This window comes from Engystomops pustulosus, chromosome 4, assembly GCF_040894005.1.
Source record: "Engystomops pustulosus chromosome 4, aEngPut4.maternal, whole genome shotgun sequence".
In the NCBI taxonomy this organism is placed as follows: domain Eukaryota; kingdom Metazoa; phylum Chordata; class Amphibia; order Anura; family Leptodactylidae; genus Engystomops; species Engystomops pustulosus.
The window spans coordinates 95,133,834-95,149,748 of NC_092414.1; the positions used below are offsets into that span (position 1 = coordinate 95,133,834).

The 15,915-nt window shown below is 36.9% G+C and overlaps 1 protein-coding gene across 2 annotated transcripts in view; it reads left to right on the top strand.

The window, feature by feature from the left end:
• The window catches only part of SYT1 (synaptotagmin 1), a 364,786-nt gene that overhangs the window by 282,101 nt on the left and 66,770 nt on the right, over positions 1-15,915 (top strand). For both annotated transcript variants that reach the window (XM_072146793.1, XM_072146795.1), the window contains exon 10: positions 2,316-2,483. In XM_072146793.1, the coding sequence (XP_072002894.1) occupies positions 2,316-2,483 (168 nt within the window). The remainder of the gene's footprint in view (positions 1-2,315; positions 2,484-15,915) is intronic.

The window sequence follows — 15,915 nt, forward strand, 5'->3', positions numbered from 1 at the left end:
ATGTCTATTTCATACACAAATTAATTGATTTTAGTATTGAGTATATAAAAAGTTACATTGGTAGGTGTTCAAATGACTCAATTTAAATTCCCTTTAATTTAAGTTCAGGTTTTACAAACAGATGATGTTGATGTTTGAGAAAATATGAAACTTATTTCTTTGCCAAAGAAATTCTTTGAATGGAAACATTGATGACTGCTTTTTCCCACCTGGCTTGAATGCCTGAAAACTATGCCAGAACGAGGCAGTATCTCAATACCTGTGTCCTTTCTGAAAAGGAAATATCATTATTGTTCAAGTCTGTTGCATGTTTTATCAGTTCATTTAGTAATTGTGCATTCAGACATATACACAGAGTCTCAATCTGGAGAAGAAACATAGATGACAGCCAAAAAAGTGACAAAGAAACATAAATACAAATAATAGAAGATTATTATTAGATCCTCAGTTTGGAGATGAGTCATCCCAGATGAGTCATTCAATTAGCTGCAATGATTTTATGATATCATAACATATGGCATAATCACCATTAACAACATTTTCCAATGTAAATGTAACATGGGTCCTATTTGACTTGGGATTTTAATAGAATATTTAAGTGACTTATAAAATACAGTCCTCCATCAACTACCACAAAAGCAAGAATAATATGATGTATGATGATGATGAATTGTATACAGTCATATCGATTTATCACAACACAATGCTAATAGGTCACCATTTCTTGCACACATGTGACTGAGGCCAGTGATTGGCTGTAGTGGTCTTAGGATCCCCACCACTTCTGGTTCAGCCAGGACTGCAGGCAGAGGAAGGTGAGTTTTTGCTATAGATGAGGATGACGGATGTTATTAGAAGTCAGAACCTAAGTTAAATAATATAGCAATAGTGAGTAGTGACCATTTTGCGTAGACTTTAACATCCAGGAGACAGAGGCAAAAGTTTTAATGATAGGATATTTATTATGAGCTATAATTCCTAAAGGATAGCTTGTATGATTGAAATTGCGTAAAAATTGTCAGCTAGTACACAGATAGTGAGATGATCTGAACCTGCAATATTCATGTCAATGCTGAACATGGCAGGTTTGGTTCCTTCGAGCCCGAACCCAGGCTCCAATCAAAAGTTCAGGTTGAAGTTTGGTTAACCATTTGGTTCTGCCACAGATAGCGGGTTTTAACTTACACGTAGATGCAAACAGATGCATGTGCGCCACCTAAGTTCCTGCACTGATTGTGGGTGTTACTGGATGTTACTTTTAACAGCATTGGGAGATTGGCTTTAAATTTGCCAGAGTGACTTTTGGAACTTGTATTTTCTATGCTCTATGACCCACTCAGGTAAATTGTTCAGTGAGATAGAAGTAGCTAACTTTGATCATTCCTTAAATGATGTAATTATGTGTGATACATCATTGTAATTCTACCTGTAATCATTAAGCATCGGTTGTTATGTGATTCTTCTTGGGGTTCTTCTTTGCCTCTCTCCCAATGGGTCTTATCCCATGATTGCTTAGTAGGCTAGAAGGCCAGGTCGAGAAAGAGTTCATGCCATGATTAAGAGCACGGACGTGCTTGAAACACATAGGCTGTATTTCTACCATCCTTGATGTTTTAAATAATTTATACAAATAAAGAAGACATTGGGGGTCATTTACTAAGGGCCCGATTCGCGTTTTCCTGACGTGTTACCCAAATTTTTCTGTTTTGCGCTGATTTTCCCTGTATTGCGCTGGGTTTTTGGTGCAAGTGATCGGATTGTGGTGCATCGGGGCCGGCATGCACGCGACGGAAATCGGGGGCATGAGCGAACGATAACCCGATGGATTCGGAGAAACCACCGCATTTTAAAAAAAGGTGTCGCGGGACATGCGCCTACCTTCACTCAGCCCGGCTCAGATAAACTCCAGTGCGTTCCCAGCGCAGCAGCGGCACCTGGTGGACATCGGAGGAGCTGCCTTAGTGAATCGCCGGAAGACCCGAATCCACCGCAGATCCGCGCCGCTGGATCGCGAATGGGCCGGGTAAGTAAATCTGCCCTATTGTTTTTAGGATGTGCCGCAACCATTCATTTTTTCTGACCCATACAAAAAAAGTGTCTGAAAACTAGAAGTGCAGGAAAAATGTCAGGATTGAAGAGCTGCACTGTTATTGAGTGTCTTGAGTGTTGGAAAAGAAGCCAAACTGTGGCGCTGACATAAAATAAAAAAGGCGCACAAGGCATAGGAACCAGAAAAACCTCCACCAAAAAATAGGCGGAAAAGGAATTAATGCCCCCAATATGATTTCAAAAACATTTGTATTTTTTTTTTACAGGTGCCCTATGCAGAATTAGGTGGGAAGACTTTGGTAATGACTGTTTATGATTTTGATCGCTTTTCAAAGCATGACATCATCGGAGAGGTAAAGGTACCCATGAACACGGTTGACTTTGGCCATGTGACAGAAGAGTGGCGAGACCTTCTTAGTGCTGAAAAAGAAGAGGTAAGTTGCTCACATACTTCAACAGAAAAGAGCACATCAAGTTATTCATTAGAGAAAAGTGACCTTGACTGCCAATGTCATGCTGCATTGTGCACTCAGCTGAAGGGTTTTCTAAGGTTTTTTATGTGATAACCTCAGAAAGGGCCATTAATATGCTGGAAATGTGACTTGGTGTTCCCCTTTAAACTGCTATTCGAAGAAAAACCCTTCCCTACTGTTATATTCTGCTTTCAAGCTTTAAAAAATAATATATTTAGAGTACTGTATAAGTAAATTGAGTTTTTATTTCCTGCAATTATAATGTTTTTTTAATGAGAAAAATGTCTAAAAACTTTGTTTTGGCTTAAGAATTTTCCACTTTTGTAGCTTGAAATGTGTTTTCTTCTTGTTACGAAATCTCTTTGTTTACCTTTGTCATATTGGTTCAACGTGTAGATGTCCTATGGTGCAAATTAATCAAAAGGTGATATTTTTGCTGTTTAAGAAGCTCTGACTTCATGCTGTGTTATTTTATAGACTTGCTTCATCAAACTGTCCAGATATGCCACTGTTTGACAAATCAGCCTCTTAGAATAACATTTTATATTCTACTTTTCTCCTGTAAAAGATGTTGCCCTAGTTTTACCACCCCCATAGTGTTTTGGCTTTCCTTCATTTTTTGTGAATTGATCAATACATGAAGCAATCACAGAAAAAATGAAATGTGTAAACATGTGTACTAAAGTAAGCAGCTCCTAGTGCTTGAACAAACGCCACAGTGTTCGAAGGATAGCGTAACCGGAAACCTCCGGTAACGCTATCTAACACTGCGGCTGGGTACAGTGTAATCATCAGACCGGTCGCAAAGTGGTCCGATGTATTCATGACGGGGCAGTCTGAGGCTCTGCCTCTTCCCCGGACCGCCCCACTCGCTCCATAGGCAGGCGGTTACTGCCACACGTCATGCGGCGATCACCGCCCCTAACCCCGCCCCCTCATGAATACATTGGACTGCTTTGCAAACGGCCAGACGATTACATTGTACCCCGCGCCGTTTGTTCAAGCACTTACTTACTTACTTACTTACTAAAGTAAGCAGCTCCGAGTGCCGACATTATGGGTGACAGGTCCTCTTTAAAGGACATCTACCACCAAGATGAAAGATTGTAAACCAAGCACACTGTCATATTACTGAGTGCCCCCTCTGCCATGATCTGCTCTTCTTTAAAGGAGATCTACCACCAGGATGAAGTATTGTAAATTGTAAAAAAGGCTTTAAAAATTATGCATTTCCATAATTTTAAAAACAAGGGTATAAAAAGCTAAACAAAGAGCAGATCCTGCCAGAGGGGGAACATACACAGTTGGGGGGGATTTACTAATTGTGGCACAAGGACGACTGTCGGCATTGGAGATCAGTCTCCGCAAAGCACAGCCCAATGTATTAAAGTGGTGCATGGCTGTTAGTGATTACTGGGTAGACAGAACTAATCAGTCGTGCGCCAGAAAAATGGCAACAGTAATGAAGTGTGCGGCCAAATTTTACATGCACTGCGCCTTTATTTTGCTCTCTGACCAATTTTTTACTGGTCTATTGTGCGCCTAAATTTGCGCCTAAAAAGCCGGCAAAATACACATAAATGTGACGGATAATGTGGAAAAGTTAGGCCATGCCCACTTGCGCCAAAAAAAAACGTGAGGTGTCGGGATATTCGAAGACATGTGTTCTTTCTTGCGCAAACTCATTATAAATGATCTGCAATAATTCTGCGCCCAAAAAAAGTTAAATGCTGGCATTTTTGGGGCGCAGATATGATAATACATGTCCCCCAGTATGTCAGTGTGCTTGCTTTACAGTCCTGGTGGTAGATGTCCCTTAAAATGGTTTGCCTTTGGCTCTATTGACTAATCATCCCAAACAACTAGAACCCTGTTAACTATGTCAGTAAAAGGCCAAGCAAGAAAGATAAAAAAAATATCATCAATCATAGAAGCAAGTATTTTTTCCTTATCTATGTGGCCCCTTTACTTGTTCTCACACTAGGCTGTAACATTTTGATCTGATATTTTAATGTGTGTTTTTAGCTACTGCAGCGAATGTGTGCATCTTTTGCCATTCATTACTTGTAGAATCCTTTCCTCCTACATTATGCATACTTCCCATTATACCACTAGGTTTTTATTGTGCTCTATATAATGTTTGCCTATTCAATGTAAAGGTCATTTTTTTTTATTCACTCGATTATTTTAAAAATTGCTATTCCTATTTATTTTTTATAGAGGCTTAGCAAAAGAACGCCTGCATATGTGAATGATTTTGTCCAGTCTGTAAAAATGACAAATGACTGAGGCAGATTTCTCTGAATAAAGCTTTTGCCATTAACATGGCTAATACATGCTCTGAGCAGTTATTAGAGTGTGAAGGAATAGTGGTGAATGTTCATGTATTTATAGTGCACAGACCAATTTTATCTTTTTGTGATTCACTAAACTGGTATTTGAGTTGAACATGTTTGCTGAAAGTATACAATACAAAGTTACAATACATGGTAGGTCTTAGATGCAGCAAAGCCTTTAGTAATTATATTAAAAGGGGTTCTAACAATTTAAGTTATAGATCTATCCACCTCCTATATTACTGTCATGACCTGGGTTTCCTATTTTGTATTGATGTTTATATGGAATAGGTTACATTTGTGAAACAAAAATTTTAAAGGGTACCTGTCAGGTTGAGTTGGGACACTAAATCGCCCACAGGGTAGTTATGGACCATTGATTTAGGGTACCAAATCTCCATGACTGCATTAATAAAAACAAATGTTTATACTCAACTTGGCGCACAGCTCTCCAAACCTGTGTGATGCTGCAAGGGTAGCAGTCATAGTGCATAGTAATTACGGCATATGAGCAAGGAAGCCAGCTTATGCCAGCTTCATTGAAGCATTAGGAGAGGAGACCTACAGATGAGAATCCATTTTGGACTCAAATCTAGTGAAGTATAAACGTTTGTGTTTTTTGTGGCCAAGAACAGAGCTCATATATCGTATAGGGGACTTACACTGGGAATACCTTGATCCCTCATACAATACATTGCAGTACTTCTGTACTGCAAAGTATTGTATCTGTGATTTACTGACAGTTTGGCCTAATAGGCCACCATATATGGGCAGACACTGAGGTCTTCTTCAGACCTCCACCTTCCACGGCATCCCCCTGGCACCCTGCAATTACATTGACAGTGGGAATCATGCTTGATCACGGAACTTAAGGGGCTAAACTGCCCGGCAGGGAGAGATCTCTGTGCAGAGCAGACCCAGCATGGGGAAAGCTGTATGTAACAGCCGGTCTTCAGCTGGATCCCGCTGGTACCCTAACAATTCCAGGACGATCCGTAGGATGAAATAGATTGTCCTAATGTGGCAATGGGCCGCTAATTAGGACAATGCTTTTCATCCAATGTCCTTTACCTGTTAATTTTTTTCACAACTTTTATCTTAAAGTCTCTACTTTTTTAGTGCACATCATCATCAATATTATCATTGTTGATTCACAGCAATGTCAACATCACCTTTATAATCCTGTTAAATCATTTATTGAGAAAATAAAGGCCATATATTGCCTCTCCATTAAAATGCACCACATAAAATGGTTCTAGTTGTATTATCTAATACAACATGATTTGTACCTAGTAGCATTTATTTAACATCACTGTGTTAAACTCTTGCTGCTCTATTAGTCCTTAACAGTCTCCATTCAGTGACATACCTTAATGACACATCACATGTGCCACTTCTAACTTCAATATAGTGACATGTATGGAGAAAACATAGAGGGAGCAAAATCACAGACTACTTATATTAACGTTTATGAAGGAATGTATGAACAAGTATGAAATATGTAGAGTACAGACAGTCCCCTACTTAAGAACACCCGACTTACAGACATCCCCTAGATGCAAACGGACCTCTTGATGTTAGTAATTTATTGTATTGTAGTCTACAATAAACAGCTATAAACAGCTTCTTATGACAATCCAAAATTTTTAAAATCTAAATGTCACAGGGACCAAAAATAATTTGTCTGGGGTTTCAATTATAAAATATAATGTTCTGACATATATATTCAAAAAACCCACTGAACCTTTCTTGTTCGTAACCTGGGGGACTTATTTTATTGTATTATTTTAGCTATAAAAATTATTTTTGTAAAACTAATTTATAAAAGACTGAACTTCACATTTTGTTGGAGAAGTCTATTTACAACAGATCTATCCATTCCCAATGGTAAAACAAAGCAAAACTCTAGCCATCATATAGATCTAAAATGCTCTATTTTGAAGTGTTGTTTGAAGAAATAGCATGCTGGAGCCAACTTCATGATCAAGAGACTCCTGAGACAAAGGGCAGATGAAAGTAAGTACTGTCACCTAGACACAATCAATAAAGACATAAAAAACTACAAGGAACAATAAAAATGTACAGTAGAAAACTCCATCAGCGGCACTGATGGGTCATGCAAATATAAAAACTTCACTTTTCACAAACTGAAAAACATTGTCTTTTCATAAGAGACATGAAACAATAATATTTGTTCAGATTACACTATTAGAATCTCTGTGTGATTTTGCTAGATTTTAGAGTTGAATGAAATACTAAACTCACATTTAAACTTTTTTGTACCATTTTTTGTAGATATCTATAGACACAACTTAGACATTATAATACTAAGCAGATCTGTGTTTTGGGGATCCATTTTCATTATTCTGCTTACCCTAAAATGGCTAAAACTGCTAATTCCTATTTATCATATGATTTAAGAAATATTTTTTGGGGGGAGTTGCACCCATTTACAGAGGTTCTTCAGGCATAGAGAGGAGAAATATAGTTACTAGAAGATACCATTTTGCATTATAAACCCTTGTGTAGCCATATGCGCTAATGTTTAATGCAGAAGCAAACAATGAGAGTAGGAATACATTTATCATTACTGATGTATATATGCTTATGTTCCATGTGCATAAATATACATTCACATTCATGTACTCCTCCAGTGCCCTACTTCATCTCTTCATCCCAGGAGATATCTGTTTGAAAGTATGAAAACTCTGTGTCCCAGGGGCTAAAATTGACAACCCCTTATGATAGCAAATTGTTTTGCAGATATGTATTACCACTTTAGCACGCTGGAATCTATGGAAATAGAGTTTATAGCATTTTTCATGGACCTAGAATAAAATCTAATTAAATAATAAATGTTATTCATCTTATACTTTAAATATAACTGAATGGAAATGCATTGTGAAAGATGTGTTCCCCAAATTATAGCAAGGCTCAGACTTGGCGACTAAGAGGCCAGAGCCTCTTAGTGAATATTGGTGCAGGAGGGGGGGGTTTAAGAATGGCATTTTAAGGCTTTATTAATTCCCCCAATGGGTCTCATCTTGACAATGGGGGTCCACCAACACCATTCCTGAAGCTGAGCCGAATGCAGAGATTGCAGCACATACCAAGACATTCAGGTCTATAAGAGTTATGACTTGGCTATTTTCAGTGCTCCCATTGACATGAATGCATATTGACTGTGCATGCAGTGGAAAGGGGTCACCAGATATCCTGTGGATATGTCATAAATATCTAGCTCTTTACATTTAGCTCTTTGGAACTATAACATCAACATCCAAGAGAGATCAGTGCAATGTTAACTACTTAACTTACCTCAGTTGGTACACTGCATCATGACTCATGTGGAGTTATCCTGGTCACAGGCCTAGGTTTAAAAAGATCTTTGGAGAGCTCCTTGTACTGTCCGTTAAGGTATTTGTACATTGCAATGAGGTCTCCCCTCAGCCGTCTTTTTTCTAAACGGAATAATCCCAAAGTTTACTTATCTGTCATTGTATTCTAGTCCCCCCCCCCCCCATTCCCCTAATAATCCTGGTTGCTCTCCTCTGCACCCGGTCCAGTTCTACTATGTCTATACCCTGGTTCCCAAAACTTTACACAATATTCCATGTGTGGTCTGACCAGTAATTTGTGTAATGGCAAAACTATGTCAGCAATGCTGTGCATAGGTACCTAGGTCCTGTCAGATCCTGTCTGGGTCCTCACACAAACTTCTATAATGCAGAAGCAATGCAGTGTATTAAACAAGCAATCAAACAAAAAGATGTTCCAATTCTCAAGTTGGACTAATTGTTAGAAAATGTAAGAACCTAAAAATACAAAAAATAATCATAAAAATGGAAAAAGTCTGTTAAAACCAAGACTATAAATTTTGCATATTATTCAGAATGAAAATGATTAAAAAACAAATAAAAATCCAAAAAGATACCAATTCAGGCTGTGTTCACACACATGAGTACCCGCCGTACCATAGCATGGCAGGCACAGGTCGGCATCTTAACAGCAATGTATAATGCACGGCCCCGTATTGAGGGGAAAGATGTCCTATCTTTCTCACGGGTACGGAACGGTACATTGCCGCATGTGTGCCGCACCGCTAAGTATGTTCATCGCCGTCTATAGGGGACGTATATACAGGGTTTATACATCAGCCGTATATACGTCCCCCATACAGCTGTGTGAATGTAGCCTAATTCTGTTGAAAAGCCATCCTGTAAAAAAACACAGAAGCAGACTATGGTGCTTGAAATGTGGTGACAGTAAAAATATTTTTGGAAATAGTTCTCATTGTGCAATGCAACACTATATGGAAGAAAATCATTTAACCAAATTTAAAAAGTTACCGTTATCAAAACATTTTACAAATTACAAACTGATAATAAAAAAATGTAAAAAGTTATGGTTATCAAAAGGTGATGGTAAAAAAAGAAAATAAGAAAAAATAAATTGGCCTTCTAGGCATACAATAGGTTAATTTATAAGGAGTAAAATAAAAATATATGATATCCAGTCCCTACAATTACATTTAGGACAAAAATATTTGTTCCACGTACTAGGCAGTTCCGTGTCTGTGTTTTATACCACTTTGAAGCTTTTTCCTTATGCTGCTTTTAATGTGCACAAGTCTCAGCACTTGTTGGCAGGGGCAGAAAGGTTGGTTAAGAAAATGAAAAAGAAATACTTCTGAGCTCTACTTCAGTGTTCACCGCAAGGTTTGTATTTCAAAGCCTGAAAACCTGCAGTGAGAAACAATTTATTGATGTCTGAAAGATAGTATTTTTCTATTCATATTTCTGTCAGCAACCTCTTCTGGGATTAACACTAAAACAACCAATTAAAATGTGCTTCCCATTGCCAACCCAACTGCAAATGCCTCAAGTATACTTATAAACATAAATTCACCTACTATTAGAATGTGGCTGTAACCCTATATTTAGGAATTTGTGATGCTGAACACATAAAAATAACATTGTCCATAAGCTTTTAGCTTTGCTTTTTTATACTTATAGTTCATGCTGTGTCTAAATATACCCCATTAGAGCCACATTCATATATTGTTGGGAAATCATAATGACAAATAGAAGATAAGGGTCAGATTGCAGCAGTCAGACCAGTACACAGAAAGACTAGACCAGTCTTCTGGTGCACAAGATTTATCTGATGCTGATTGATAAACCTGTGTAGTTTAAGACTGCTGAATCCTACATTGCACCATTGTTAGTTTTTAGGTGTAGTTCACTGCACATATTTTGGCACACAGAGTTTTTTTTGCTGTGAAGCTACACCCCCTTTTCTACAAGACCACACCCCTTCAGTGTACTGGTAGGAAAAGTGCCTAAAAATTGTTCAAACCCTTTAGTAAATGTGGTGCAAGGGGGTTTTCTTGTGTATGCAGCTTGACACATCTCACCCACTATGTCTTGATAAACCCACCATATATTAGTGGTATAATAATGATATCATACTCTTGCTAAATTAAGACACAGAAGCATTCAGTAAATACCACATTGGCCAGACATTTTCTCCATCAGAATATCTTCAGTGTTTCTGTTGAAAATACGCAGCAGAGAAAAAACTTCAAACTAAATCAAAATTTGCAGCAAAAATAGCTTGTAGAGCAGAGGTTTTTTTTTCTGTATTCATTTTTTTGTGAAAAAAATCATATCACATTTCTATATTGCACTTTTCCAACAAAAATGGGCAATACAATTTTTCATTTTGGTCTTAAAAGTACAGCATGTTCAGTCTAAATGAAGCCATCGATTTTACTTAGAACATGCTTAAACACATGAAGTTCTCCTTTTGTTCTTCATATGCAAAGGCATTCTTTGCTAAAAGCTTTAATGGAATGTCTAGTCTTTAGAAGAACTTTGAGAGAAAAATAAAAGCCACTAAAGCTAGTGGTGCGTTTGTTTGTTTGTTTTCTTTGATGCTTCAGTATGGCATATTTTCTTAGACTTACTTTATAAGGATTGTGCTGGAAATTACAAATACTATCATTTAACTATTGTAAAGGTCAGTCTAATAATTTTGTCAGTCTTCACGGAACGTAGAATCTAATGGATTACATCACCACTAACTATTGAGGTTTATTCCCCCTTATCCCTTTAGAAAACACAGCTATGAAAAATGTAATATGTTCAAGAATATCCCATATTTAAAACCCTTTGATGTGTCCACTGGTAACTAAATTTTTCTTAACATTAACGCAGCAGGACTATATTTCTATTATTATCACATTCTTTCTGTATCAATTCCTTACAGTTTTCTAGATCTCTGCTTGCTGTCCTTCTATAGAAAGGTTCTATATTTACTTCCAGTGGATAGAAATCTGTCCACGGTCTTGTGATGGACCGGCAGGTACATAAGTCGTTATTATTTCACAGCTCTAATTACTCTCTGTGATAATAACGACTCGTACACATTCATGTCCATCACATCACCATGGACATATTTCCATCCACTGCAAGTAAATATATAAATTTTCTTTAGCATGACAGCAAGCAGAGATCTAGAAAACTGTGTGGAATTGATACAGAAAATATATTGGAAAACTTTTTACATTTTCATTACACAAACAATATCAATTATTTGCTGAAAGTGGACAACCCCTTTAAATTTGCTAGCAAAGTAGAATCATTAGGCAAGTGATTTGCACATAATATTGTTTATTGGAAGTAGGAAATACTGTAGATGAATTAAAAACACTGAAATTGTCATAAAAGCAAATCCCCGCTATGAGAAAGCCACAAAAGTGCATTCTCGTGTTGAGTTATCATCTAAATGGTATTGCCACTCTATTCAAGCTTATTTTCCATGCAAGCAGCTGCTTTGTGAATTCCTGTTACTCATTAGAACAGAACAAAGATTACCTCTCCACACCATACAATAGCCACGTTATTTTACTGTAATTATAGAAGAGCTGTGCAGTTTAACGTCCGGCAACATCTCATAATCTATAAAAGAAAACAGCTTCAGCCTATATTATGTTTCCGCTCAATGTTTAATTCATTCGTGAAAAAGCTTTTTGACAAGCTATAGTTAATAAGTTTTCCATGCTGTCAAAAGTAATAATATTAAGATTCTGTTCTGAGTTAAATTAATTTTGTTTTGTGCAATGGCCCACATAAACGTGAGTGACATTTAGAAATATGATCAGGCAGAAGCTAAGAGGAAGCCAAGTTGCAAAATGGAATGAGATGCAATCATTAAAGCATAGCAGCCAGATGTAGGCATTAGTGGTAAGAGGCAAAGTGCACGGAAATGTCATTCCTGAGAGATTTTCCTTTTTGCTTTCCTTTCAAAGAAATTTTCCCTACCTTTTTTCTTGTTTTCTTCCCTTTATAGTTCGAACATTTCCCTTGAACCAAAGCACGTGATATTTGACATCATGACCCCCATTTTGAAATGAAAGAGCATTTTCCAGTGTCTAGGTTCTGATTTAAAGTGTTTTCAACCATAGCCTTTTAGAGGTGTGTAAAGAACAGATGATTGCACAGGCTTTTCACCAAGTAATGACGTTGAAGTAGCATTTTCATAAAACCCAAATTATAGTGTTTATTTGTGAAGCACCTTCAATTTTTTTTTCTCCGATCGAAACACTGTTCTCATGTATAGTTTAGAAATACACTGAAGAGCCGTAGTCATAGGAAAGTACTGCATAGCTTGTCATTTGATGTTTCCAAGAATAAAGACAGTCATTAAAACAGACGTCACTTGGTTCATTAAAGAGATGATAGTTCTTTAGGTAGAGAGAGTGCATTTCTAACAATGCAAATAAAAATGCAAGAATCCTTCAAACTTTATTTTTAAAAGTAATTCACACATTTATTAAACTATCTTGATCGTGTAGTAGAATAGTGTAAAAAAAAACCCTTTAAGGCTTATTTCATATGGGTGTATTCAGTTTGTGAAAATGGCCATATGTCGGCCATGCTCACATTCTGTACATTGCCATGAGTCAGTGCACCCCTGCAAGAATTTTGTTACTGTAGGAATTGTTTTGAAATATGGCAAAACTACAGTCCATACTAATTGAATAATAGTAATAATAACTAATTGAAAATATGCTGCAAAGGATTATTTTTGGTCAATGTTATAGCATTGGGAATTTTTTTCCAGCTTCCCATAATATGGCATAGAATATTAAATACCATCACTAGGAGGTAGAATTTGTTGTGCAGAAAACAAGCAAAAATACAGAGTGAAATCTAATATCAGAAAGTCAATGCTCGACTTTAGAAACAATTCCAACTGTTGAAAAAGCTGGTCTCATCACTCCGTTATGTTCAGAAATGGAAGACCTTTGGTGTTGCCTCATGTATGGGTTCCAGAATTTGATCCTTATGATCAGGCATCTGAGACACTCTCCTGTCCGGAGCCTATCATGGATCCTATAAAGGAACAAATACATTACGCAGATTGCCTAAGTATAAAGATGTAAGAGTTTTATTCTTGTACTCACAAAAACAGGTAAAAATGCACATATAAATCCTTAAATGCCATTACGTTTTTGGGCACAGGTGAGAACATGCTCATTCTAATTGCTCCTCCAAGGAGTCCTCCTATCTCAAGGTTAACATTTTAAAAGTCTTGTAAACAAAAATACAGCTCTGTACACGAAAAAAATTAAAAAGTCGTGGATTTTTAAAGGAGGGGAGCAAACAATGGCAAAGAACATTGACAGGAAGGGGTTCATGTATGTATTGTAACCTAAACAGCATACTGTATATGGTCGGATAAGTTTTCATTTTGAAACTGTTCAAGTTCTGCGCATCGTTGTAACTGCTCCAGATTTGTAAAGCGCTGCAGAATATAATGGTGCTATATAAAGATTTGTTACAGTTATTATTAAAGAATGATGCAAATACTCTCTTATTGATTAAAGCAATATTTACATTGCAAACAAAAAATCACCATTTTATATCTTGTTTTTAACATTATTGTGCCTAGACAATATGCATAAACACTACAGGATGTCGTTTTTTTTCATTAAGCAGGTCACAAATGAGATACTCATTGAGTTAATCAACCAGCTAATCTAAATCTACTTAATCATGGAAATTATCTTCGCACTCTAAAAATGTCACTCTAAGAATTTTGCAGAAATAAATGTCATTCATTTGGAAAAGCAAAAGAAAAGTTGGTGTCAGCTTTAAAATAGCACATTTCTTATCAATACCCCACTTATAATTCAGAAATATTTCACACATTTTACTATACCATTTAAGGCACTTTCCCACTAACCTAATCAAGCCTGTGACGAACTGTGTCACTAACCATGCTGCATTGGCACTGCTTTTTGGGAAATTCATGCAACATAGGAATCCAAGGAATCCCATCCCCGATATTAATGAGTTATGCTAAAAATAATACATGATCACTAGTTTATGTTTAAGGACCCCCTTAAGAGGGGGGGGGGGCTGAACTTCTAATTTTGTCATCAGACCTACAGCTAATTTTTACAGGCATATAAAACATTAGTGATAATCAGTGTTAATTCCATCTTTTATGTCTCCTAACCAACAAAAGATTCAGCTTATTACCTGAAGGTGCCACTTTGGCTTTCGGATTTTACTTTAATAAGCTTTCCAACAAAATGTTCATTTTGATACAATGCCTTTCATATGCCACACTTATTTACATTAGGAGCGCTAAGTAATGCATGACAGTCAGCTGAGTGTAAAGAACTTGCTTGCCGTCAGTTTCGTGTTATTAAGAAGAAGGTTAATGCTGTTTCTACAAGTCACGCAGTGGGAACCTCTAACTGTACCTTGCACTTTTCATGTAATGATCAAAGTCATTTACTACCATAAATTATGTATTTGTGGAAAAGAACCTATAAGTACCCCATATAAGATAATTAGGCCACTGGAGACCTTTTTTGCACATCATAACACATTATAGTCTGGAGGCGGTTCTGAATCTTCATACAAAACTTGTATGAATACTTTATCCTACAAAATCAACTGAAGTATATTCTGATCTTTAAAAAATATGTCAAAACAGAAATATGTCCTAAACAGAAGAAAAGAGTAAAGTTCTTCTTTTATTTGTCATGTAGGTTGCGATGAAATATTAAACTAAAGTTGTTAAAAGGACAATTAAAATCTTTTGAAGTGTCCAGGCAGTTTTTATAACTATGTGGAGTGGTACAGCTCTGACCTGAAGCCTTTCTCTGCACACTCTTACAGGACACATGTACACCTCTCCACGCCTCCCCTCCTTACACTTCCTCCAAAAGGACTTGGAGGCAAAGAAACATTTTAAATATTGCTTGACTCTCCCCTTAATTAACACTTTATCCAATCCTGAAAGACACCTTTGACTAATTAATCAATGGATGTTTACGAAACCTGAAGCAAACATAAAACATATAAAATAATATAATAAACAAGTAGACAATGTTCACATAGAGGCGGCAGCCTAGGCTGAAAATGTTTGGTATTTCTGCCAACTCCAAGGTAATCAGAATTTACTTCTAGAATCAACTTGTAAGTTTCTGTTATTTTTCTCCCTTTTTATTTTGGAACTCTTTAACTGTGTTGTGTATTGTGTTGCATATTCTGTACCTTTTAATAAGCACCGAACCCCTATTGTTAAATGCTTTTACTTTAATGTCAGTCATTGTATGCTCAGCAAATCCATAGCCTTGTAAAATGTGGAGAGCTGTGTGACTTCTAGAGAGCTGAGCGTGCATGTCTAGTGGAATAACAAGATGACTGCTTGAGAGGCAAGAGTGGTTGTAGATTTGGGTAGCTATTGGCCACAGAATGCAAAAGGTGTGTGAGGAATTCTTAAATTGTAACTTGAGTTAAAGGGGGGGGACAAGATTGGGTGAGCTAAAGAAATTAAGCTCTTGAAGTTACATTTCAAGGCAGTGCATTCCTGCCATAGGCTAAACAAGAGCTGCTAAAATCATGTTTTAATAGACTGTTAGCAGGGTGTGGAGATTTCAAAGACAATTCCTTTCATTTGCACTGTCCAAGATCTAAAAAAAATCCCCATGGAAGAAATTTGCCACATTAAAACATTTTAGTGAACTTATTTTG